This window comes from Entelurus aequoreus, linkage group LG03, assembly GCF_033978785.1.
Source record: "Entelurus aequoreus isolate RoL-2023_Sb linkage group LG03, RoL_Eaeq_v1.1, whole genome shotgun sequence".
Lineage (NCBI taxonomy): Eukaryota > Metazoa > Chordata > Actinopteri > Syngnathiformes > Syngnathidae > Entelurus > Entelurus aequoreus.
The window spans coordinates 33,156,325-33,184,184 of record NC_084733.1 but is presented as its reverse complement, the minus strand read 5'-3'; the positions used below and the strand labels follow the sequence as shown (position 1 = coordinate 33,184,184).

The following is a 27,860-nucleotide window of genomic DNA, read 5'->3' as shown; positions in this document are numbered from 1 at the left end:
TAGTGTTACCATATCTGAGTTATTTGGTAGAAATCTGGGGAAATAACTACACAAGTAGACATGCAAACAAAATTATGCTAACCACTTGTATGCACGTACAACACTTAAAACCTTTAACATCTTTAACATATCAGTAATGTGTGTGGAAAAAAGAAGTTAAACAATGTACTAATATAATCCACTTTAAGAAATTGTTTAAACCTGAAGCGGAAGTGCTCTTTTTTTGGAATTTTGCCTATTGTTCACAATCATTATGAAAGACACAATAACGGACGGATTTTTTTTAATGCATTCTAAATATTAAATAAACGTTAAAAAAAAGTCTGCTTACAGCATAGTCAATGTGAGTTTCTCTATTCCGCCCATAAAATCCGCTAAATAACCATTTAAAAAGCGCCAACAATACTCAATTTACATTTTGTGACTTCAATATTAACCAAGTATTAGTGATATTGTTATTATAAGCGTTAACGCAGACAAACTATTTATAGTGGCGACGTAATCAATATGTTTACCAATGGTTCCTCGCTTCCTTGCTCCCTGTAAGTTTATTGTAGATCATAAATCATGCCAATAGCCTGAAAGGTTGATGGCTGAAGATAAATTCCGACAAGTTGGGACATTCTGACAGCCATTTAGGTGTAGGATTAAATAGATATGTCTTCCTACACCTTTTCAGATATGTTGAAATGTGAAATTGTAAACCACACTGTAACTGTAAACGTGTCAAAAAAATAATACCATAACCATTTTCCTCAAACGAATGGGTCATCAATTTATTTCATGATTGTACAATATATGTCAAGGCTTTAACCATATATGATCATTTTTAGAAGGTGCGGGTCTCAGATTTTGAGTTATTTTGGAAAGCCTATTTCAACTATTAATACATAAAAGGTACTCAGTCACACTCACCTTAAAGAGCCAAGGAGTGAGGATTCTTAAAGGAGGGATTAAAACAGGTGGTGGGGGGGATGACTGGTTGTCATGAGAAATGCCCAAATTATCTCTGATCTGAAAATAAAAATAACCGTATTGGAGAGAAAGTATTGCAGAAACTATTTGATATTACTCCGTTTCATACCTTTGCCAGGTTCTGCCATAGTTCACATAAGTAATCGAACACCTGAGCATGGATCTCTGGGTCTTTGATGCTATTCACATCTCCCAGAATACCCAGCATCCTCCGCCACATTACTGTAGCAACATCGGCGTGCCATCCAGTGAGGGAGCCCCCTGCCATCACGCTACAGTCAACACCAGGGAACTCACTGGTTTCTAGAATCAATCAATCAATCAATCAATCGTCAGTCTTGCTTGTCCTTTACAAAGTGGAAGAAAACAATAAATATATTTCTAGTGTCTGCTTGTATTTATTACCAAAGTCATCTGGAGTCTGCAGCACAGAGTTGTGGAGCTTCTGGTCCAGCTGTAAGTGCGTGTGTGAGTGAGAGTGTGTACGATCAATGTGCTCTGCTGTAAGTGTGGCAGGGGAGGGTGTCTGGGAACGAGAACCCCCAAGAGAATGCATAGGAGACACACTCTCCGAACCTTGTTGTAAAAGGACAAAAGGATATTCAGAACATATTGATCAAAACAACTTGCAATATTAAGATTGGAAAAATTATTGTGTAAAGCGTAAGAGTTATCACCCAGACTTGTACAAAAGCTGAAGTGGACCTATGATGATTTTCGTCTTTTCTGATTTATAAATGTTCGAATGTTGGATACTTGTGTTAAACAATGCAAAAGCAACAAATCATAAGGTTCGTACATTTGGGTGTGAGCTCGCACACAGTTTTGAATGCTGCGGATTGTTTTGCATTCTGGCTACGTTAGAGCGGGGTGGACTTACTTTTTTGGACATTAGGTAAAGCTATCAGCCAGAGGGGTGGAGGAGCTCTATAAAAGGTAGGATAAAGTGTTCATTTAATTTAATCCTGGCAAGCACACAACAACACTAACGGGCGACATGCAGGGACATAAATTCTGCTGAAAGCAGCTTTTTTTATGCAGCTCTGTATCAGTGTGTGTAAGTGTACCTAATGTTGTGAACCTATATACTGATAACACATTTGATTTTCGACTGTGTATGGAAAAAAGCGGTGACTTTGAGATACATATTTAACAATGTATATTTTCAAAAGATAAATTATGATACTTTTGGAGAAGATCGGGGACGTGGTTTCATTTGCAATCTGGGGAACGCCTCCACAAACAGATTGTGTGCAAACATACGCAGAAAGTTGGTTAGAAATGTGACTGTGAAGCAAAATTTCGTGAAATTTACACCCAAGCATATCCAATGCATATTATCTAGGGTACAAGGAAGTGTTTTAAATGTAGATTAAAATCATCATAGGTCACCTATAAGAATTTTAGAATGTTACTTAATGAAAATTGCCAAAACAGCAAAAATGTTTTATGATGTTTGAGGAATATTCTTCTTAGTTCAGGAATATCTAAAGATGACCGAGAACAGAAAGAATTGCGTTCTTAGAGGTTCCACTGTACTAAATACAAAATTCGAGCACGTAGTATTACAGATTAAAGTTTCAGACACAACATAATGTACAAACCAGTGACGGTGACTGTATGGCTAAGGCTGCTGGTCTCAGAGTCGATATGAAGTGTCGTCAAACTTGCTACTTCATGCTCGTCGCAGGCAATGGCACCTCCAAGGCTATCCTGATCCAATGAGCTTCCACGACCTCCTCCTCCTGAGCCACCTCCGCTAGGTTCCGAATTGAACGCAAAGTCTATATGAGGAGATATTGGATTGTGCATCATTATCATAGCTTTCATTGTGAAGGCCAAAAGCAGAAAAAGGGTCACCTTACTTAAAACGTGTTCAGTAGTATTTTAAAATCAAAATAGCAAATACAAATAAGCAAATACATTATGGCAACTTCCTTCTGTGTCAAACAGGATTTTATTTTCAAAACAATTGAAAAATTTACCCATCACGTAAGCCCAACACACATATTAGTACTTAATAGGCGACAATAACAAAAGCCAAAGTCTGTTGTCAAAGCTATGAATAAATATATTGCAGGTGAAGTGACCTCCAACGACCAAGTTGTATATAGCTTTGCACTGATGTTTAGCATGTGATTTATGCTTAGGATAAAATATGGAAGCTTTTCATTCAGATTTGAATGATTTATGATAGGCATTCATCATTGAATGGGAGGATCCTTGACTGTTACATGAGAATGAAGGCTGGACGTCATGAGGATTGTTTTTTTTGTGTGTGTCCAAAAGGTTTTTACATGTATTATTTTAATAATTTGACTCTCTATTTAACTCTCTAAATACATATTAACTCTCTAAATACACATACATCAAAATTAATGTAATTATTTGCATTTGCAAACACATGGACTACCTTAACTTTATTGTTTTGGTGAAAAGATTACTACATAATATTTGAACTTCCAAAAAACAAACAGAAAATTTGCATATTTTAAACAATTCTGACTTGTAATTAAGCGGACATCATCTCAATTGTTGCCATGGAGATTGTGTTACAAGTAAACTCGCAAAACAGAAAACTGTTAATGCTGACAGTACTGGTTGAAAAATCAAAAATACTATTAAGTAAGAGTAGGATATCCCATGCCTAATTTAAAAACTTCCGCAAAAACAATATGTGTGTAACCATCAAATTGTATTTTGAGCATTCGCACATGCTAAATGTAAAAATGTAACTTACTATCAAACTTGCATGTGGGGTATTGAAAAGCATTGAAGGAGTCGGACTGGCTGTCAGAACTGACGACGTCTGAGCCGCTGGCACTGGCAGGAGAAGTCCACTCTGATGGAACTCCCGGATCATCAATCTGCCTGTGGTCATCTGGGGGTCGCGATCCAGGACTTTGGCCAGCCTCCAGTAGCTCTGGCAGGTCCTGTGGAACTTCTAGACTGCCTGGGCTGCTGCCACGGCGGTCCTGCACAATTAAGTGGGAGTAAGGGTTGGGATGATGATTAAGTAGAGAACAAAAAGTATAATGTGATGCACTAAATGTAATAACTGTACACAAATGTGTCAGATATATAAAGACTGACTGTTGTTCCTTTCGCCCTCAGTCTTTCCTGGATAAACTCATCCATGAGATCAGAGAAATTAGGGTTGCTGCTTCCTACATCAGTGGAGACTGGACGGGCTTTCTGGACCACCTCTTCTTTGTTGGCTGCACACATACACACACAGAAATTAAACATACAAATGGAGGCTCGATTACTTGGCAAGTTGGCACAAATAATGTGACTGATATTGTGTGGTGAAAGATTTGAAACACCATTTTTACGTCAATACATTTCAATTAAAAATGTTACAATTAATGTTACAATTAATACAAAGCAAACTACAGCTTGAATTATAGGAGCAGCCCTGATGTGTATGTACTGTAAGCCCCAGAATAAGTGTATGACCAACTGTAAAAAAAAAACACCACAACACAGCAGGCAAAACCACCAGAAAAGCGATTCAAGAGTTAATCCACGCCACCATGCACAAAGGGCAAAACCATGTTGTTATGTTTAGAAAGGCAGCATACCAGAGGTCTGTGTAAGTTTGTTAGTTACAATGGGTTATCTGGTACTGCGACCCCGAACAGGATTAGCAGCATAGAAAATGGATGCATGGGTTGTATTGATGTTAGGTGATAAATACATTATCTATGATAGCACAGAGCTTCCATTAAAATATACAAGTATTGAACTATGCCCTACATTATGATCAACATATTACTTATTTCACAGTCACTGGAGTATGGGTTACTTTACATGGAGTGGCAGAACTCTTTATGCATGTTATTTTTTTCTAATCAGAAGGAGGACAGACTAACAAGGTCTAAATGAAGTGGGAAACATCTGACTTGCAGATAGTCACTTTGACATTAGATAATATTATTGTATTTGCTACTGTATTTTTGCCAAGCCCATTCAATAAAAATAAATAATCACGGTAGCCACCAACAAGCGTAATGTTCTGTTCTGCTCAGGATCATTTACCTCTTCACGTTAAATATCTACATATACCCTGAGGTGTATTGGCAACTTAAAACTAGTGATTTATTCTAAAAGAAGAAGCCAAAATAGTTGTCAAAGACATCAAAGAACTAAACAAGTACAAAAAATGACAATCCTGACAAGATAGAAAAGAGAAGACAATTCACAAAAACTAAATGAAGTCCTTAATTTTGGCAAAAACAGCTCTACAATAATAACACTGATTAGACCAAATTTAACAGGATTAAACAATACATTTTGTATACAGTTTTATTGGGACCAATAAATTATTACTTAATTTATATTGAAAAATTACTCATAAATTGTGCAATTCTGTCCAGATGTCTACTTGAGAGTTTATATATTTATTCTCAATGTCTTTATTTAATCTCTATCCCTTCCTTCTTAAATTATTAACATTGTATTCCTATTCTTATTTTTTAAATGTTATCTTATTTTTTAATTATTTTTCTAAACAATTTTATTTCTGCCTTTAACTTAATACTTAACACTGCACAAGTTATGCAGTGTCATTTTTAACTCCTATTTGCCTATTGATATTTTATTATTTTAAACACCTTCCTTTCTTTGCACTCAGAAAGTAATCTAAATTTAAATGACAAAATATAAGCAAAAAAATATTCTAAGTGTCAACATGTAAAAGATTCTGTGAATTAATAGATATGATTATTAGATATGGACAAGTAACCTGTTTAACATGTCTGTAACAAATGACCACAACATAAATATTCAGCATTATATCTACATGGATATCCCGGCAAATATTACAAAGGACAAAAACTGTAAACAGCATCGCCGACCCCCTCTTCTTTTAGCAGATATAAGCAATGAAAATCTGCTAAAGCTAAAAATACACTCGCCTTGCACTGGCCTCTCATATATAAAGCACAATTACCAACCAGTCACACTGAACCGACAACGCAGAGGTGATAATATGACAGAACATAACAGGAGGTATTTAGACGGTTGAATATAGCATCAATCGTCCAAAAATACCTGAGATTTGGAGCATTTACTACTGTATATGGACAAATGTGTTCACTTACAGCAGTCTTTCACAAATAGTGGGTGCGCAGTGCAAAGCCATGATTTCTTTTTTGCTGTACTAGAATATGACTAAAGCATATGTAGGACTTGGCTTCACTGTGATTATGGTGGAAGACGTGGAAAGACCGGTGTGTTGTTTTCTTTAATGTTAATAATGATACAATGTTATACAGAGGTGTACTTAGAAGAATTTTATAGACTATTTATATTATCTATAGTCAGTGAAGAGTGGGAGTGGCACAAAATATTTTCTTCTTCCTGGGGGGATGTAACAGAAAATAGTTGAGAAGCCCTGACCTACGGATGTGAAATATATGGAGTAGCACCACCCTCAAACAGTCTTACAGGCCTTGCCAAGATAAAGAACTGAGATTAATGGGAATTTGCATACTGTGTTTTGCAATACTCTAATCAGGGCTGTCAAAAAAACAAGTTTACTCATGTGATTAATCATAAATAATTATCGCATTAATCATGTATATACACAGATCGATCACGCAGTTTATTTTGACCATACATGCTCTTTTACCTTAACCCCGGATGGTTACCTGAAAGGTGGTGCGGGTTGTTATATAGTCAGTGATCAGGTCAATGCATGCGTGAGTGCAAAGATGAGCGAGACGAATCCGACTGGTGTGCTGGCTGGCAAATTTCACTCTAAAATACACCCTGACTGAATTTAAATACTGTTAGCAAGTTTTATTCAAATAAATAACATGCATTCAAGTAAACATTTAAAAAATGTTCCTGTATGACATTCTGACAATACAATTACATTTTAGTCCATCTGGACTTTTTTAAGTTCATTTAAATTATACAAGAGAGTAATAACCTGTGATTAATCCAAATTCAAGTGCAATTAATTGGATTTAAAAATGTGTAAGATGACAGCACTAATTCTAATAGTAATTCTAACTCATTTTAATGTTAGAGCAGTTATTTTCAAACTGTGGTATGTGTACCATTAGTGGTCCAAAGAATCACTTGATTAAAGTACTTTGCTATAGTTTTCTATATTATAATATAAAATATTAAATATACTTGGTAAATAAAACCTCTGCCTTGTTTTAAATGAATACTTAGGCCTACTACGCTACTGTATTTTAATGTTGGTCATTATTGTGGTACTTAGGGAGCCAAGTTTTTTCTGACAACCACTATGTTAGAGTATTAAGTCATGCAAACGTTTAGTGCAGGGGTGTCCAAACTTTTTCCACAGAGGGCCGCGTTGGGGGGGGGTGGAGTGGGGGGGGGGACACTTTAATGTTTTTATATAAAAAAAGTCAAACATATTTATGTAATATAATATATTATATTTTTATTTTATTTCTACGATGGTCTGCACTTTGGACGCCCCTGGTTTAGTGCAACAATTCATACAGTTCGAACGGTTGCCTTTTAAATCACATAGAACCATCACAAGTCACAGAATGAACCAGCTCAAACATCCAGCCACACAAACAAAAAAAAGCATACTAAAACATGTAGGAGTGAAGCAAAAAATAAAATGTTGTCTTGAAAAGCTCATTTGGCCTTAAAAAAGCAACTCACTGATGCATCATGCACAAGACAAACCAAACAAATGGATAAATGCCAAGAGAATACCTTTTTTGGAAAATCTAACTCAACACGTAAAAGCAGTGAAAATGTGCGCTTCAACATTGAATTCTGCTGTCCATTTACACAGCATATGATCTTCACCGATAAATATTTGAAACTCTTATGCAGCAGTTACCTTACAATTTGAATAAATAAAAATGGGATTCTACAAACGATTCGAATTAACTGTCAGCACTGTACAAGGGAAATGGTAACATTTTACATTTTAAATATAGGGCTAGTCAAAATTTTGGACACACTTGATAAAAAAGTGCACACACCACCATGGACTTACACAAAAATACATATGCTGCATTCTAGTGGTTCTCGAGGGAACTACAGCAATATTTGGATAGTTAAATTTAAACTAAGTCTTATTCGTCTGCTTTTTTTCAAATTTGTGGACTGTTTCCTTCTGTGGAGCTGAAGCAGTCCAGGAAGGAGGTACTGTACAAGTGGGCAACATGCAAATTTACTGCGAGCAGGGGTGGGTTGCAGTAAGGGGGAAGAAAGGAGGACATCAAATTCCCACAACCTTTAGAAGGGAAAACAGCAAGAGGAGGAGAATAGAGAGCCTCTCAGGTAGGGGGACAGGTGGGGAGTTATGGTAGGGGGTGGGAGGGGTTCTTCAATATGTGGCAGGTTGGAGAAGGGGTTCATGTTCAAGAGGAAACACTTTCAGTCCAGCAGCAAGATGATGAGTTTCAGCCCAAAAAATGTCATTCCATAACAAACCGGTTAAACAGCCAAAAAAGGAAAAGATGGTTGTTGATGTTTGTGTTTTGTGAATATTTGTCTTTTTCCACAGATGTTGGACTGTTGTTGTGCCTTTTGAGAGCACTTTGTCCGCTGTGATCCTCACCTGACGTGGTTGACTTTCGTCCAAAGTAGCCGAGGACATGGGAGTAGAGGTCTCTTAGTGATGCGTCACCCATTGCAGCCCGCCCTTGCCGCTGTGGCGACGAACCTTGGGATGACCCCTGACCTCGTGGCCGGGGCTTGGAGGACAAAGCATGAACCACAGTTTTATACACCCCGCCAAGGAGAGCTCCCTGGTGGTGTCGAGAGACAGAACTGCCGGGCTCTTGGGACCGAGAGCGCGAGACCCGAGAGCGCAAGGCAGACCGTCCCAAGCGGCCTCGTACCCCTGAAGTACTTGCAGTGCTCGCCTCCACCTCGTGTACCAAATTGGGTCCTGGGTGCAGCTGTTTGTCCTTTTCCCCTGCTCCAGTTCCAGTCGTGTTTTCCAGGCCTCCACTAACCTCCAGTCTTTCATGCCCTCCTACTTTGTGGCCAATACCAGCCGAAGGGGCGAACTTACCTGCACTGCCTAATCCCAGCTTCCCCCCTGCTCCTGCCCCAGCTCCTGGCCTCTCGCCCGCTGAATGGCTATGAGTGTGGAAGTGGCTGAGACGGCGCAGCCTGGCTTTCCAGTGGGCTTCTTTATTCTCTAGGGGGTTGTGGAACTGCACCGACTCGGTGGAAGGTCTGAAGCTAACGTGGACACCACCAGAGTGGTGTCTCTTGGCGTGACTACGGCTCGTTTTGGGCTTAGTAGAGTCTGAGGTTTGGGGAGTTTGTGCTGCTTCAGTGCTAGATTCTACCGTGTTAGAGTCTGGTCTGATTAAAAAGGGTCTTTCGTTTGCAGCTGCATTTTTATCATCCTTTTTGTCTCCCATTTCCCTCGAATTATGACCTTTTCCTTCCCACTCTGCTCCTCCAACTGTGGTCCCTTCACTTACTTCCCCTTTGTCCGTCTCACCAATGTGTCCTTCTGAGCTCCCTTTTGCACAGAGCGATGGCCACTGACTTTGCATTTCTAGACACTCGTAGATGCTCCACTGAGCCGCCTCAATCTCCACTGCAGAATCAACACTGCTGTGCCTCACTGAATTACTTACCTGCCCATCTTCTTTACAACCTTTTTGTGCCTCTTGTATGAAATCGGCTTCTCTGGTAGCTGCATCGTTTTTTGCTGACACAGAAGTCTGAACATTGCTTTCTAATGCAAGACTGGCTGCCACTACAACTGCCTCATTTTTCTCAACCGCTTTCTGAGTGAGATAATCCCTAATAGAGGAGAATAAATCCTCCTCCTCTTGCACAGCTGTCCCTTCATTCTCCTCCGCATCATAACTGTCAGAAGAAAACGTGAAGGCAGAATCCCAGTTTCTTACCCAATCAGAACTTAAACCTTGGCTTTGAGAGCCAACATCATCATCTTGTCCCTGAGAGGTTGAGGGAACATCCCCATTGGGGTGGGAAAAGGGGGAAGGAGAGAAGTGGTGCGGACGTGGGTGTGACTGAGCTGCGAGGCTACTGGTTGCGAGTAAGGGAGTAGCAGTGGGGTGACAGGACTTTGGAATGAAACCGGAATCCCCCTGTGGGTCTTCACCTTTGACCCGCTCGGCGATGAAAGGCTCCATGATGTCAGAGGCACTGCTGCTCCTTGCAAGAGACAAAGGGGCCGGGTTATCGAGCTCACAAGCGCCTGCCTGGAACACCTCGGAGCACGAGGTCGGAGGGGTCTCATCGCTCTGGGACAAGTGGCGCATCCGAGATGAGCGGGATGCCAACATGATTGGCGGGTCTTCCAGGTCTGGTAAATGGGCAGATAATGAAATAGTAGTGTGATTAGTGGTATGGTTATGAATAAAGACCTACAACATATAATTCCAAAACAAATATTCATAAAAATAATGACAATAAAAAAATAAAACAGAGCTTATTGTGACAAAATATATTTGATAAGTGATATACTAGTTTTGGGGGAAATATGTGTACTTTATCACAAAATCAATGATCATCCAAACTTCTTAAAAATAATGATAATATTCAACAGTAAATGCAATTTGGTAGAATTTGCAATGTATTCATTAGTGGTAATGTTCAGCCAAAACCCCAATTTTACCGACATAGACCTGTTGTTTAATGTACTACTGAATGTTTGGGAAATAAATTGTATACATTAGCAAACGCAAGAAGGCAAACATTTCAAAATCACGAACCACTTAAGGGGAGAACATAACAGCTTGCCATCACCATTGCATTCATGTTAGAAAGCAAGGAAGTAAAAGAACCAAACAGAGGAAAATGTATTCATGCAAACATTTAAAAAGGGGACCTATGATGATTTTTCTCTTTTCTGACTTTTAAATGTTAAAATGTTGGGTACTCGTGTTGAACAATGCCAAAGCGTCAAATCATAAGTGTGATGTATTTGCTTGCAAACAGTTTTGGATTGCCTCCAAAGGCTGTTTTGCAGTCTTTTTTTAACACTGGGCCATGTGTGACATCACACATTACTGTAGTAACTCAACTTAAAAGAGTTCCCCAACATAAGAGTGTTTTGAGATAAGAGCTGTCTCTCAGCTCAGTGTTACGCTTATAAGTTGCAAGCAAAAATCAGAGCTATAAGCATCCCCGCCGTTAGTTGGCATAACAAATGTCACAGTGAAACCCGTAAGATCCGGATGAGGGGGCATACATGCTTCCTCACACCTGGGACGCTGTCCGTCATCGACGACGCCGGATCGGAGAACTTTATTTAGCAGGTACATTTACTGTTAAAATGTTGGATACTATAGTTTTATTGAAAGTTGCTTGAATGTTGAAAATGTGAGCAGAAAAGCTACCTCTTGTTAATTCAACCATAAGTGTTGGTTTCACTTTATTCAAATTAGATGTGAATGCATTGACCATTAATTGTTGTTTACTTACTTGTTAGTGTCCATATTTCATTTAGACCTAATCCCATCAGAAGAAATAACAGAAATATAGGAAACTTCACCTGCAGTGTCCAGTATCAAGTATTTATTTCAGTCATACTGCTTGATTTTTTTGCTAAAAAGTTATTAAATTGATTTAAACTCACTGAATCGTTTCATATTATATTAAAAAAAAAAATTCAATAAAATAGATCATCCCTGAATCACATCAGCAACCACAAATATCGAATCAAATCTTTTAAACGAATCGTAACACCCTTAGTAAATGCTGTGCATTATCATATCATCTACCAAAAACACTGTACCGTATTTTCTGCACTATAAGGCGCACCGGATTATAAGGCGCACCTTCAATGAATGGCCTATTTTAAAACTTTGTTCATATATAAGGCGCACCGCATTATAAGGTGCACCGCATTATAAGGCGCATAGAATAGACGCTACAGTAGAGGCTGGGGTTACGTTATGCATCCCGTAGTTGCGAGACCTGTTGTGGCTCAATATTGGTCCATATATAAGGCGCACTGTCAGCTTTTGAGAAAATTGGAGGTTTTTAGGTGCGCTTTATAGTGCGGAAAATACGGTAGTTTGTGCTACATTTTATTGTATTGTTTTTCATACATTTAGTCTTATTTAAAGGTGATTTTCTTTTAAAAGGCATGTTAAAATTTTGGATACTTGCCCCCCAAGAATAGCACAATTTATTCACAGATGATCTATTTATCCATGACAAATAAGTGTTGACAAAAAAGTAGGCACCATTGCAACATTACTATTTGCTTTGAGGAAACAAGAAACGGTAGGATAAATTATCATTTTCATCTACCACCGACGTGTGAAATACATTAGGATAAATGCTGCTAAATTCGGCTTTTTTTATGCAGGTCTTGTTTTGATCCCATATTACCTAATGTTGTAACCCTTGAATCTATATATCTGAAATTTATTTCTGACCAAGCTTGAAAAAACAGCGGGGATCTTCGTCAAGATATATATTTAAACAGTTTACATGTTCAAAAGATCAATTCTGATACTTTTGGATGGGGCATGGAGGCATTCATTTGCAATCTAAAAGGACTGCCCCCAAAACATTTGTAGTTGTTAGTTATACTCAGAAATTGGGTTAAAAATGTGATTGTGGGGCAAAGCTTATTCAAAATTTAAACTTAAGCATATACATATTATCTACGACTCAAGGAAGTTTTAAATGTGGATTAGAATCATCATAGGTCTCCATAAATCACAGAGAGACAAATGTACTTTTTTCACATTAAAAATAAAAACAAATGTTGTATGCTGTATAATCAACTGTGCATTATGTTGTAATAAAAACAAATTGACCATGTAAGCTATATGAAGTCTAAATGCCTTAAACAAGCCCACAAACAGATCAATAGTAAAAATAAAAAAAAATCTGAATTGCTCATGAGCAGTGAGTCTAATGCCAAAAGAGAAACTGACAAGCATTTATTTGTCTGACACGTGTGAGTGATGTCCAAAAGGCACACAGCAGGCAGAAGACAGGCAGACAGGAAGTGCAAAGAGAGTATACCTGCCAGCTGGTCAGCAAGGGGGGGTAAAGGGTGGTGGTGGTGGTGGTGGTGGAGAAGGACAGGAAGAGGCGGAGCCAGAGTAGGAGCACTCTTAGCACTCCGGATAAAGGCTGAGGACAGCAGCGAGTCCCCCGTAGAACAGCTACGCAGAGCTGAAGAGGTCGCAAGAACAGGCAGAAGAAATACAGAAGATAGTGGGAGAAGATAAGGAAAATCGGAAAAGTAATAAAAGTGTGTATTGTTTTCAGTCAGGTGAGATGAAGAGTAGTGGACATATAGGTGAGGTTGGAAAGGTAAAATGTGGGAAAACGTTGAAATAAAGTTGGTCAGGGGTATATTAATTTAGATTGAAAAGACAAAAAGGGGTGAAAGAGACGTGACGTGACAGGGAAGGAGAGGGAGAAGTGAAAATAAGCTTTGCTCTGGAGCACACACAGCCAGAGGCAGTTAGTATCCCCTCTGAAACTCCTGATATTATTATTATTATAGAGGTTTATTTGAAATAGGGATGGAAACAAAAACATAGACATCTGAAACAGTTATCCAATGTATGCATCATAGTGTTTGTAGCCAAAGCTAATTTACAACACTTGTCCCTAGAACAACAACAACACAGATACAACATCATTAAAATAGGAAAATAAAAAATAGAATGAGTCGATAATAATACAGACAAAGTGCAAACTAGATAAAAGCCAATAATAATAATAACACAGACAAAGTGCAGACTAGATAAAAACCAATTAGTAGAAATGAGTAAAAACTAAACATGGGAACATGATTGTTGCTCAACTAGCCATAATTGTGTTTGTTTTTTGAAAGTGACAAGTGCAGGTATACTTTTCAAAGTGTCCGGTAAAGAGTTCCATAGTTGTGGTCCTTTTATTGAAAAGGCAGTCTGGGCAAAAGATGTTCTACGGAATGGAACACAACAGTTGCCTTTTGACATTGCTCGGGTGGTAGATCTGGTACCACTATGAACTTTTGCATCACACACATCAAGGGTATAAAAACGCATATGGAGGCTGGACAATCAAGATACTACATTTTATGTAGTATTGGAAAGATAAGATAACTTTTTTTCCCTCTAAAATGTAAACTCAAAGTTGTGGAACTTATAAGCACTACTGTGACTCCTGTCAATCAATGCAAGTCATCAGAATAAGGTAATACACAACTTATATTATTGTCATGTACATACATGTGTGTGACAATCATTGGTACTTTAATCTTAATCTTAATATATATATATATATATATATATATATATATATATATATATATATATATATATATATATATATATATATATATATATATATATATATATATATATATATATATATATATATATACACACATATGTACACATATATATATATATACAGGTATATATACACATACATACATATATACACATACCGGTACATACATATATACATATACACATACATATATATACATAGATACATATATATACATGCATACATAGATACATACATATATACACATACATACATATATACACATACATATACATACATAGATACATAGATACATGCATACATAGATACATATATACATACATACATACATATATATACACATACATACATATATAAATATATACACACATACATACATATATAAATATATACACACATACATACATATATAAATATATATACACAGACATACATATATACATATATATATATATATTCATACATATATACATACATATATATACACACATACATATACATATATATATATACACATACATATGTATATATATACATACTGTATATATACATACATATATACATATATACAGTCGTGGTCAAAAGTTTCATACACTTGTGAAGGACAATGTCATGGCTGTCTTGAGTTTCCAATAATTTCTACAACTCTTATTTTTTTGTGATAGAGTGATTGGAGCACATACTTGTTTGTCACAAAAAACATTCATGAAGTTTGGTTATTTTATGAATTTATCATGGGTGTACTGAAAATGTGACCAAATCTGGTGGGTAAAAAGTATACATACAGCAACATACATTATCAATTTTGGTGATGTAGAAAAGTCACAATCCAATCAAATTAGCTTCATGGCATGGCCTCTTAACTTCATGTGAGTGATTATGATTGACGACACCTGTTGACTTCTCTGAGCCCATTTAAATAGGGCTTATGTGATGCAGTCATTAGACTCAGTTACAAGCGCGACAAAAGAACTCGGCACAGATCTGAAAAACAAATCATTGACTTGAACAAGTCAGGAAAGTCACTTGGAGCCATTTCACAGCAGCTAAAGGTCCCAAGAGCAACTGTGCAGACAATTGTTCGTAAGTATAAAGTGCATAGCACAGTTTTGTCACTGCCACGATCAGGAAGAAAACGTAAGCTATCACCTGCTGCTGAGAGAAAATTGGTCAGGATGATCAAGAGTCAACCGAGAACCACCAAAAAACAGGGCTGCAATTAATTGGAAGCTGCTGGAACACAGGTGTCAGTGTCCACAGTCAAGCGTGTTTTCCATCGCCATGGACTGAGAGGCTACCATGCAAAAAGGAAGCTCTTGCTCCAGAAGCGATAGCTTAAGGCTCGTCTAAAGTTTGCTGCTGATCACATGGACAAAGATAACATCTTCTGGAGGAAAGTTCTGTGGTAAGATGAAACAAAAATTTTGCTGTCTGGCCACAATACTTAGCAATATGTTTGGAGGAGAAAAGGTGAAGCTTTTAATCCCAGGAACACCAAGCCTACCGTCCAGCATGGTGGTGGTAGTTATGCTCTGGGCCTGTTTTGCTGCCAATGGAACTGGTGTTTTACAGAGAGTAAATGGGACAATGAAAAATGAGGATTACCTCTAAATTTTTCAGGACAACCTAAAATCATCAGCCCGGAGGTTGGGTCGTGGGTGCAGTCGGGTGTCCCAACAGGACAATGACCCCAAACACACGTCAAAAGTGGTAAAGGAATGGCTAAATCAGGCTGGAATTAGGGTTTTAGAATGGCTTTCCCAGAGTCCTGACTTAAACGTGTGGACAATGCTGAAGAAACAAGTCCATGTCAGAAAACCAAAAACATTTAGCTGAACTGCACCAATTTTGTGAAGAGGAGTGGTCAAAAATTCAACCAGAAGCTTGCCAAAAGCTTGTGGATGGCTACCAAAAGCGCCTTATTGCAGTAAAACTTGCCAAGGGACATGTAACCAAATATTAACATTGCTATATGTATACTTTTGACCCCGCAGATTTGGTCACATTTTTAGTAAACCCATAATAAATTCATAAAAGAACCAAACTTCATTAATGTTTTTTGTGACCAACAAGTATGTGCTCCAATCACTCTATCACAAAAAAATAAGAGTTGTAGAAATTATTGGAAACTCAAGACAGCCATGACATTATGTCCTTCACAAGTGTATGTAAACTTCTGATCACGACTGTATATACAATTTGGTAGATCACCTCAACTTGGTCATCGCCTGCTGGAAAAGTGTGGGCACTCCTGCTTTAATCACTCCAATAACAAAAGAAAGTCTCATAGCAATTACGATACTGAAAACATCAAAGCAACAATATCAGAATCAGATCCTTCAAACGTATACATATGACCATCTTTAAAAACACAATCATTATTTAATATACAGTATAATTCTTTATATATCAATTAGCAATTGTGATCATATTAAAAAAATCATCTTGTATTTTATAATAAGATTTAAGTGGTAACAACTCATTTAAATTTCTACCATCTAACTGCTGTATATTGCTCTCAATCCTGCTCTGTTCGGTTTTGACAGCGCAGCCACAAACTGGATGAAATCTTACCTTGAGGGTAGAGAACAGGTGGTCGAGGTGAATGGATCACTGTCCTCTCCTCTCAAGGTGAGCTGTGGTGTCCCAAAGGGGAGCATTCTGGGACCATTGTTATTCTTGATTTAAAATTAACGACATGAAATCAGCAAGTAACAGCAATTTGTTCCTGTTCGCGAACGATTCTGCGATCCTGGCCTCGGACAGGGACAAATTGAAGGTTGAAAGTGCACTCAGCACCGAACTAAGTAATCTCTGTCTCTGGCTTTCCGATAAACTGTCACTACACTTGGGTAAAACAAGAGTCCATCCTATTTGGGTCAAAGCACAACCTAGGTAAATCCCCGGGCTTTACGATTAAAGCAGGTGATACCATAATCACCAGCAAAGACAAGGTAATTTACCTAGGTTGTATATTGGACAACACTCTCTCGGGTGAAAAAATGGCATTAAAAGCAATCACCAAGATCAATAATAAAACTAGATTTTTGTGCAGGATTTCTACGTTTATCAACAACTTAAGACCCTTGCCGGTGCCCTCATACAGTCATTTTGACTACGCCTGCACCTCATGGTTCACCAGTATCCCCAAGCCACTAAAAACAAAACTGCGAACTTCCCAAAACAAGCTGGTGAGACTCCTGCTCAACCTCCCATACAGGACTCACCTAACTCAAGCCCACTTTACCAAATTGGGATGGCTTAGAGTTGAGGAAAGAGTACACCAAATTGCAATGTGCCTGGTATTCAAAATACTCAGAAACTGTCCCCAAGTACCTGTCGAATTATTTCACCAGAGTAAGTGATGCTCACAGGTACAACACGAGAGGGAGTTCCTCAGACCTAGTCCCCCCCAAATTCAAGACTCTCATGGGAAAAAATGCAGTCTACTACAAACCCTGTTTCCATATGAGTTAGAAAATTGTGTTAGATGTAAATATAAACGGAATACAATGATTTGCAAATCCTTTTCAACCCATATTCAATTGAATGCACTACAAAGACAAGATATTTGATGTTCAAACTCATAAACTCTATTTTTTTTTTTTTGCATAACTTTCATAGCTGCAACACGTGCCAAAGTAGTTGGGAAAGGGCATGTTCACCACTGTGTTACATCACCTTTTCTTTTAACAACACTCAATAAACGATTGGGAACTGAGGAAACTAATTGTTGAAGCTTTGAAAGTGGAATTCTTTCCCATTCTTGTTTTATGTAGAGCTTCAGTCGTTCAACAGTCTGGGGTCTCCGCTATCGTATTTTACGCTTCATAATGCGCCACACATTTTCGAAGGGAGACAGGTCTGGACTGCAGGCGGGCCAGGAAAGTACCCGCACTCTTTTTTTACAAAGCCATGCTGTTGTAACACGTGCTGAATGTGGCTTGGCATTGTCTTGCTGAAATAAGCAGGGGCGTCCAAGAAAATGACGGCGCTTAGATGGCAGCATATGTTGTTCCAAAACCTGTATGTACCTTTCAGCATTAATGGTGCCTTCACAGATGTGTAAGTTACCCATGCCTTGGGCACTAATGCACCCCAATACCATCACAGATGCTGGCTTTTGAACTTTGCGTCGATAACAGTCTGGATGGTTCGCTTCCCCTTTGGTCCGGATGACACGATGTCGAATATTTCCAAAAACAATTTGAAATGTGGACTTGTCAGACCACAGAACACTTTTCCACTTTGCATCAGTCCATCTTAGATGATCATGGGCCCAGAGAAGCCGGCGGCGTTTCTGGATGTTGTTGATAAATGGTTTTCGCTTTGCATAGTAGAGCTTTAACTTGCACTTACAGATGTAGCGACAAACTGTATTTAGTGACAGTGGTTTTCTGAAGTGTTCCTGAGCCCATGTGCTGATATCCTTTAGAGATTGATGTCGGTTTTTGATACAGTGCCGTCTGAAGGATCGAAGGTCCCGGTCATTCAATGTTGGTTTCCGGCCATGCCGCTTACGTGGAGTGATTTCTCCAGATTATCTGAACCTTTTGATGATATTATGGATAGGGATGTCTGATAATGGCTTTTTGCCGATATCCGATATTCCGATATTGTCCAACTCTTTAATTACCGATACCGATATCAACCGATACCGATGTCAACCGATATATGCAGTCGTGGAATTAACACATTATTATGCCTAATTTGGACAACCAGGTATGGTGAAGATAAGGTACTTTTTTAAAAAAATTAGTAAAATAACATAAATAAATTAAAAACATTTTCTTGAATAAAAAAGAAAGTACAACAATATAAAAACAGTTACATAGAAACTAGTAATGAATGAAAATTAGTAAAATTAAGTGTTAAAGGTTAGTACTATTAGTGGACCAGCAGCACGCACAATCATGTGTGCTTACGGACTGTATCCCTTGCAGACTGTATTGATATATATTGATATATAATGTAGGAACCAGAATATTAATAACAGAAAGAAACAACCCTTTTGTGTGAATGAGTGTAAATGGGGGAGGGAGGTTTTTTGGGTTGGTGCACTAATTGTAAGTGTATCTTGTGTTTTTATGTTGATTTAATTAAAAAAAAACAAAAAAAAAACGATACAGATAATAAAAAAAACGATACCGATAATTTCCGATATTACATTTTAACGCATATATCGGCCGATAATATCGGCAGGCCGATATTATCGGACATCTCTAATTATGGACCGTAGATGTTGAAATCCCTAAATTTCTTGCAATTGCACTTTGAGAAACGTTGTTCTTAAACTGTTTGACTAATTGCTCACGCAGTTGTGGACAAAGGGGTGTACCTCGCCCCATCCTTTCTTGTGAAAGACTGAGCATTTTTTGGGAAGCTGTTTTTATACCCAATCATGGCACCCACCTGTTCCCAATTAGCCTGCACACCTGTGGGATGTTCCAAATAAGTGTTTGATGAGCATTCCTCAACTTTATCAGTATTTATTGCCACCTTTCCCAACTTCTTTGTCACGTGTTGCTGGCATCAAATTCTAAAGTTAATGATTATTTGCAAAAAAAAAATTGTTTATCAGTTTGAACATCAAATATGTTGTCTTTGTAGCAACTGAATATGGGTTGCAAATGATTTGCAAATCATTGTATTCCGTTTATTTTTACATCTAACACAATTTCCCAACTCATATGGAAACGGGGTTTGTATTTTGCCACCACACAGTGGAATGCACTACCAACAGACCTTAAAATTTGAACTTCCCTACTAAATTTTAAAACTGCCATAAAATCATGGCTCAGCTCAACCTCTACCTGATCTGAACCAAAATTGATCCCAAGCAACTTTCCGAAGCATCAAGCAGGTTTATATGTGGTTATAGTGTATATATATTTTCTCATTCTGTTTTGCACACTCTTGGAGTCAACATGTGCATAGTCATGTACATAGTGTCATGTACATAGTGTATATACCCACCCCTCCCCCCCATTTTTTGTATATATTGTTTTTCAAATCACCTGACATCTATACTGTGTATATGTACATAATTTATAATTTTTTTATATAAATGTTACAGGTTATATATATTTTATTATTGAATGTATCAAATGTGATGAATATTTAATGGACCATGATGGAAACAAGCCTTTTGGCTTTTTGTGCCATCCATTTGCCTTTTTAAAGCATTATGTGGGTTCAATTCTTTAAGATGTCAATAAACTTCTCAATCAATCAATCTATTCATATTTTACTTTTTACACAGCAATATCCACAGATGAAAATTAAAATATTTGCAATGGGTACTCCCTGACCCTGTAAATACAACTGTTACGTTTAATGATTGTACTGCGTCCAACATTAATATTGGAAGACAATTAGGTAATAGCATCTTTGCCATCAATTTGTGAATATGAGAAAATGAGAGTTGATGGAGTTTAACAAACACACAGAATGAAGTCTGTGCTATGACAATGACCACTGGCAAAGTTTAGGATAAGATACTGACCTACAGTCTTTTGACGTACAATGCTCCTGGCCTTTTCGATGCCTGGTGAACCAGCTGTGGTGGCACTGCGTTGTCTCATGGCTGCTGCCTGACCTGGTTGGTCTCGGCTCCAACCTTTAGAGAAGGAACGATCCACTACTGGGCGTTGGCCTTCTGAACCGATACCTGCAGTAGAGTAAGAATATTATTTTGACTTCATATTCACTGTTACTTCTTTAAAAACAGGACTATTAAGTATTTCATCTAGATTTTACATTTTAAATTCCCCCACTGTCCTGTATGGTGTAACACAGTGGATCCCAGATTTTTGCATGGTTTACTTACTACATCGCCCTGCGAGTTGCAAATAAATAATGGACGCACCTCTAAAAAGGCATATTTTAATGTTAACATGACACGTGTAACACTTTAATATTGCAATTGCAGGATTAATAGATGTACAGGCTAACATTTTGCAAGAAGACTAATGCGGGGGGTAAAGACTAAAACAATTAGCTATCAATGTAATAATAAAAATGAATGCTAGGTGGACAGTATTGCTTTACAACTACAATGCCGTGTATTTAGACAAGGGTGTACTGTATATATACGGGTGTACTGTATATATACAAATGGGGTATCTGCCTACATGTTAAAATACCCCAGAAGTTACATCTGAAAATGTGATACTTTAAACTAAATTATTTTCCAGAAAGCTAATGTCCGGGGGACCCTTCACTATTAGTCTTATTGTGTGTATTCCCGAGAACAAGCGTCCTCTACAGTAGACATTTGATTTTCTATTCATTTTGTCAGAGTTACAGGGGCGCTCTACTGTTTTTAAGTACCTTCTGCAAAAAAGCTAGTCAAATATCATCTCCATGACAGCAGTCTCGTGTTTTTTAAGAATCTGCTGCAAAAATGTTATGTTTCTCACAAGTTCTTTTGAACTGAACTTGCCAGTTGAATAGCCCAAATGATGAAAAAGAGAGGGCCTCAATTGGAACCTCGAGGAACACCACAAGTATAACTAAAGAAGTTAAAACAAGGACTATTGACTGCATCTGAAGTAAACAAGCTACAGCAACACCTTAGTTACATAAATCCAATTATGAAAAATAACTGCCAAAAAGGAGAGGACTTAAAGGGGTGGCTTGTGGAAGGCCTCAATTATGTATATAACAAGTTTGGATGAGGGTTGCACGATTATGGCCAAAATAAAAATCAGTATTATTTTCGTTAATATTGAAATCATGACCAATATACACAATGATTTACTGTTAATTAAAACATATTTTATTGCTTGGATTCAAAATGACGTAACGTCTGGATCACGTCTGTTCTCAATGGGTACTAGACACCATTTAGCCTTTCTCAAAGATAAATGCCTTATGCTTGTGTTGTTTCTGGCTGTACGAACCGTTTAATTTGCGAAAAGGATAAACAATTCTTCAGAGTTCCTCGTGAGGTAATTAAGAATGGCGGAAGAGTGCATGATTTTATTAAAGACGACGACAAAAGTACCACGTACTACAATGCAAGGGAGCAAAGCCGAAGAATGCACATGTTAGCAGTGACCACTCCTTAAAGGTTTGTTGATATTTGTTTAACGTTTAGTGTTTCCCATTTAAGTATTATCTTGACATTATTTGTATTTCTTAAGACACATTTTTGCTACGAGTGTTCCGTAAAGCACCAACTCGGCAAGTCTAAATAAAATAAATCAAATGTGAGCAAAACCTGAAAGAGTTAAACTTTTACCAACTGTAGCTAGAAGTTGCTTGATGAAGTCTCATTTGCATAATTTATTGCAATGGATACTGTTGTACAGATAAAAAAGTGAGTATAAGTATAATTAGAACTGCAAATTAACTTTCTTCTTTTGAACCTTAGTTGTTTTTTTAATCAATTTTGTTCTGCATTGTTAAATGTTAGAGCATCAAATCTGATGAAAAGAATGGAGGGATTCATGGCTGCAGCACTCTTTTTTTCCTATAGATAGCGCCATCAAATTACGTTCTATTTATGTTATTAAATAAACTAATTATTAGCAAGTTGTAGGAGAGAAAATGCATCTGTTAATATGCAAGGGAGTGAATGCTGAACTGCAAATCGGCAGAGAGCTACTGCAATTTTGGTCAAATTTGACAGATGTTTGGAATAGTTAGAAATGAAAGGAGAACAAGTATGGAGTTGTATAAAAAAATATGATGATTCTATTGAACTGCAGTGTGTGAAAATAAAACACCTGCACTGTTTTAAATGTTTTGTAGGCTGACCTTTGCCTTTGTGTTTCTTCTGCTTTTGCTCACTGAGCTTGTCCAGGGGTAGCTCATTCAGATCAACACTGTACAGGTTCCTGGCCAAGACCTAAGTCACGAAAAACAGAAGTGTATAGTATGGTATGAGACGAATGATCAACATGAAGGAAAATATGAGTTTTTTTTCTTCTACCTTTGTGAGCGTCTCCATGGTGAGGGACCATTCAGTTACCAACTCCTCCCAGCAAGTAAGAGAAGACAGGACGGAAAGGAGGTCATCCCATAGCTCTCTGCTGATGTAGACGTTTAAGTTCCCCTTAATCCAGGCTACAATCAATGTCTGTACAGAGAGAGTAATTAAATATGGTAAAGGTTCTTCATCTGCAATAAAATCAATGGCTGACTTCAAAAAGAAAGGCTCAAGTTCGTCAGGACCTGCAGATTTACCGGCATCCACTTGTTAAGGCTGTCTTGACCTCAAACAAATCTAGAGTAAAACTAAATGTATTTGATTTGATTTGATTTTTTATTAAGGATCCCCATTAGCTGGTTGCCTCAACAACCCACTAGTCTTCCTGGTGTCCACAATTCAATACAATTACAAGTAAAAGAATATCATTATAACTACACAATACAGAAACAAATAAAAGCATCAATAAAAAACAAGCAAACAATTTACAGTCACAGAATAATAATTACCATATAAATATAACTACACAATATAAAACCAAACAAATCATCAACGAGCAAACTAATTTAAAAACTCAGATAAAATATTACTCTCTTTTTAAAAACCTGTTTACTTTCAATGCTGGTGAGAATTCGAGGCAGATTATTCCAGAGCGATAAAGATCTATAAATAAAAGATTTCCGCAAAGCATTCTTCCTGGGACGAGGGAGTACAAAATGCCCCTCACTGGATGCCCTGGTATTGCGATTATGTATAGTGCTACTGTGAACTATTTGGGCCATGAGAAAAGCAGGAGTTTTACTACCGGTTACTGATTTGAGCAATATAAGAGTATTAGCTGACAACCTGTTCTGCACTGTTAGCCAGGAAAGAGAAGCATGCATTTGGTTCACATTGGTTCTTAGTGAACAACCAAGAACCGGCCTTGCTGCCCTATTCTGGACAATCTGGAGCTTACTGATCTCACCACTTGCAGCAGACGCCCAGACTGTAGAACAATAGTCAATATTATAATTATAATATTATAGTATTAGCTATGGACGTGTGAAGGGATGGTGACATGCAAACCTTCTGAACATTTGGCTGATTTGGATGTAGAGATAAGGAGTCAAATAAAGAACCAGAAAAATCAAATGTTCATTAAAACAATTAAGTATAGCTGATTTGTCCGACTACATGAGTCTTTCACGATACAAGTTGGCAGATCATTTGTGGTTTCACTTCCCAAAAACTTTTTTATGACTTTCCAGAATTTCTTGGGATCATTTAAGCTACTGGTGGTTTGTGAGATAAAACTCAGACTGGGATTTGGCATTTCTAGCCTTAGCCTAGGCAGCATCCCTTTCTTTTAGTAGACTGGACAGTTCAGGAAAGAACCAAGGCATATTTCTACCTTTCACACTGAATTTACGTAGAGAAGCATGTCTGTTTATAATATTGATAAATGCATTGTGAAAATATTTCCAAGCCAACTCAACATCACTAAAAAGAGTGATATTGGACCAATCAAAGAGCCATGAATCATGATAAAAAGCTTGCTCACAAAAATGCTTAAAATCAGGTTTCAAAATAATTTCTGGCCTCAGTTTTAGTAGCTTAGCTTGACTAACAGTGGCGATAACACAGTGGTCACTCAAATCATTTGCAAAAATACCAATATCAGAATATTTATGAGGAGCATTTGTTTAAAAAAAATCGAAAAGAGAAGATTCCTCTGGGCATTTAAGATTTGGACGGGTTGGGGTTGCTATATACCTGTGTAAGATTAAAAGAGTTACAAATTGATTTAAAACCATCAGAGACAGACGACAATCAGTCCCAGTTCAGATCCCCAATAATTTAACTTTAGGGTTGAAAGCTGATTGGTCAGTGACAGTAGGGCCTCACTGCTTGCTGAGGGGGGGTCTGTAACAACCAACAATAGTGATAAAATTGTTCTTAAGGAGTTCCACTTTAAGTGCAAGTAATTCAAATTGTTTATTGTTGGATACAGACAATAAATGAGCAGCATAAAATGTATGTTTTACATACATTGCAATTCCGCCACCTTTTCTAGGACGGCCACAGCGAAAAACATTATAGCCCCCACATTGCAATATCTTTATTAGTGATGGATTTCTTAAGCCAGTTCAGACAAGACAAGTATGTCAGTTTCAGTAGATTTAGCCCAGATTCTCACTAGATCCAGTTTGGTAAGTAAACTTCTAACATTTAAGTGAATAATGCCAAGCCCAGATCTAGCTTTAAAATCACAAGGGGTACTCAAGCACTTAAGATCTGGACCAGGGTTAGGTTGAACATTTCCTGACAATAGAATAACAATAAAATGGTAAATGGGTTATACTTGTATAGTGCATTTCTACCTTCAAGGTACTCAAAGCGCTTTGACACTATTTCCACATTCACCCATTCACACACACATTCACACACTGATGGCAGGAGCTGCCATGCAAGGCCCTAACCACAACCCATCAGGAGCGAGGGTGAAGTGTCTTGTCCAAGGACGCAACGGACGTGCCTAAATAATGGACGAAGGATGGATGAAGCGAGCGATTGAACCAGGAACGCTGAGGTTACTGTCCCAACCGAGCCACTTCTTTTTCACAGCATTGATGAAGGTGCTGATTGAATATGCCTAACCCAAGGTTGACATGCTGGATGAGAACAGCTAGATAACAACCAGCCATATAGACTAAAAATGTGTGTAAAATAAGGGGAAATCAGTTATTCAGTAGGTAAAATACAATTAGAACAGAATCTAGAAAAGTCAGGTTCAGTTTGTGCGTTTATGAGGGTCTAAAAGACTGTGATGCTCATTAGAGTCTCCATCGCTCAGTAACGGATGAAGCAAAGCCAAACAAGCAAAAAATTTATGGAGGAAAACATGATTGTTTCTATGCCGCACTGAACATTAATATCCGACTCTATATTTGACCCTGAAGTAGACGATGATGTTGTGTGATGTCAGATCTAATCAGCAACTGAATTATAGTTTGACGAAGTAGCATAACGAAAAAACACGTCAAAAACAGGACTATCCATGTACACTCATACATGTTGGTTAACATTTGAACCAATAATACACTATATGCAAACACTTATATTTCCATTAATATTAACAGTATGTACCCCATTTAGTTTTTGTTTTTATCATTGATTGTAGTATTAACTACTGGTGTTTATTATAGAGCGATATATTTATACATTGGTTTTAAGTTTTTTTTTTCCAAATGTGTTAATTGAACTGGAACATTTTAAGGCATCATCCAGGCTGTTCCACAGATGAACCCCCTTGACAGAAACAAATCTACTTTTTAAAGTATACTGTACAAAACTATAAACAAAACACTTGTTTTTGCTCCCATTTTTCATGAGTTGAACTCAAAAGATCGAAAACTTTTACTATATACACAAAAGACCAATTCCTCTCAAGTATATTTCACAGCCCACAATAAAAAGCCACTCTGAAATGTGCAGCTTAGCTTTATTGGGAGTCTGGGAGGGTCAGAAAAGCAGTTAGTATTTGGTGGCGTGGAGGTCCTGGGCTGGTGTTACATATGGGCTGCAGTTGTGAGGCAGGTTGGATGTACTGCCAAATTCTTTAAAACGCCTTTGGAGACAGCTTATGGTAAAGAAATGGACATTCAATTCACGGTCAATAGCCCTGGTGGACATTCCTGCAGTCAGCATGCCAACTGCACGCGCCCTCCAAACTTGTGACATATGTGGCATTGTGCTGTGCGATAAAATTGCACATTTCAGAAGGGCCTTTTATTGTGGGCAGCCTAAGGCACACCTGTGCAATAATCATGCTGTTTAATCAGCATCTTGACATGCCACACCTGTGAGGTAGGATGGATTATCTTGGCAAAGAAGAAATGCTCACTAACACTGATTTAGACAGATTTTAGAACAATATTTGGGACGAATAGGTATTTTGTGTATATAGTAAAAGTTTTAGATATTTGAGTTCAACTCATGGAAAATGGGAGCAAAAACAGAAGTGTTGCGTTTATATTTTTGTTCAGCGTAGTTCTCATGTTTGCTATCTGAAAGACAAATGAACCTCTGAGGTCGTATGGACTCTCCTTGGGTTTGAACCTCTACTGGAGATACTGAGGCAGCATGCAGTTATGAGCTTTATTTGTCACAATAGCAGCATCAAGGTCAACAACATCATGTAGTTTTGAATGTTTTTAATTTAATGAAAAAAGCATTTGTATAAGCATAATAATCTGCATAATTTCCAATGTTAATAGCTTTCTTATGAAGTAAGAAAATGTAGTTGATATTTAATGTATAATTATTTCAACACAATAATTGAGATATGGAAGTATGAAAGAATGATATACCATGTTAAAAGCATGTTGATTCATACAGTGTTTAATTTTTTATAACAAAGCAATAATTTTTGCCATTTTTGTTTTAGGTATATTCATGTGCAATTTCCAATTTAGTTTGTCATCTATATAGATTCCCCAAAATTTAGTGGAATACACCCTTTTTATTTCTATATCATCAATTGTTATGTGACACGGGGTGTTAATTTTCTTATTTTCAAAAGTTATATATTTTGTTTTATTTAAATTGATTGATAGTTTATTAGCGTTAAACCATTGCTTTATAATTGAAAGTTCACTCTCTTCGATCTCCAGGAGCTGGCCAAGGTCTTGCCCAGAACAGTACAGAATTGTATCAT

General features: G+C 37.6%; 1 protein-coding gene across 8 annotated transcripts in view; it reads right to left on the bottom strand.

The window, feature by feature from the left end:
* Window positions 1–27,860, bottom strand: part of ralgapa1 (Ral GTPase activating protein catalytic subunit alpha 1) — a 142,795-nt gene that overhangs the window by 77,340 nt on the left and 37,595 nt on the right. For 4 of the 8 annotated variants that reach the window (XM_062041663.1, XM_062041659.1, XM_062041660.1 and 1 more), the window contains exons 15-25: window positions 23,165–23,311; window positions 22,990–23,080; window positions 20,732–20,896; window positions 12,961–13,113; window positions 8,543–10,279; window positions 4,069–4,193; window positions 3,716–3,950; window positions 2,580–2,759; window positions 1,381–1,551; window positions 1,085–1,278; window positions 916–1,014 (exon numbers count right to left, since the gene is read on the bottom strand). In XM_062041663.1, the coding sequence (XP_061897647.1) occupies window positions 916–1,014; window positions 1,085–1,278; window positions 1,381–1,551; window positions 2,580–2,759; window positions 3,716–3,950; window positions 4,069–4,193; window positions 8,543–10,279; window positions 12,961–13,113; window positions 20,732–20,896; window positions 22,990–23,080; window positions 23,165–23,311 (3,297 nt within the window). The remainder of the gene's footprint in view (window positions 1–915; window positions 1,015–1,084; window positions 1,279–1,380; window positions 1,552–2,579; window positions 2,760–3,715; window positions 3,951–4,068; window positions 4,194–8,542; window positions 10,280–12,960; window positions 13,114–20,731; window positions 20,897–22,989; window positions 23,081–23,164; window positions 23,312–27,860) is intronic. The other 4 variants (XM_062041664.1, XM_062041662.1, XM_062041665.1 and 1 more) reach the window with 4 other exon arrangements.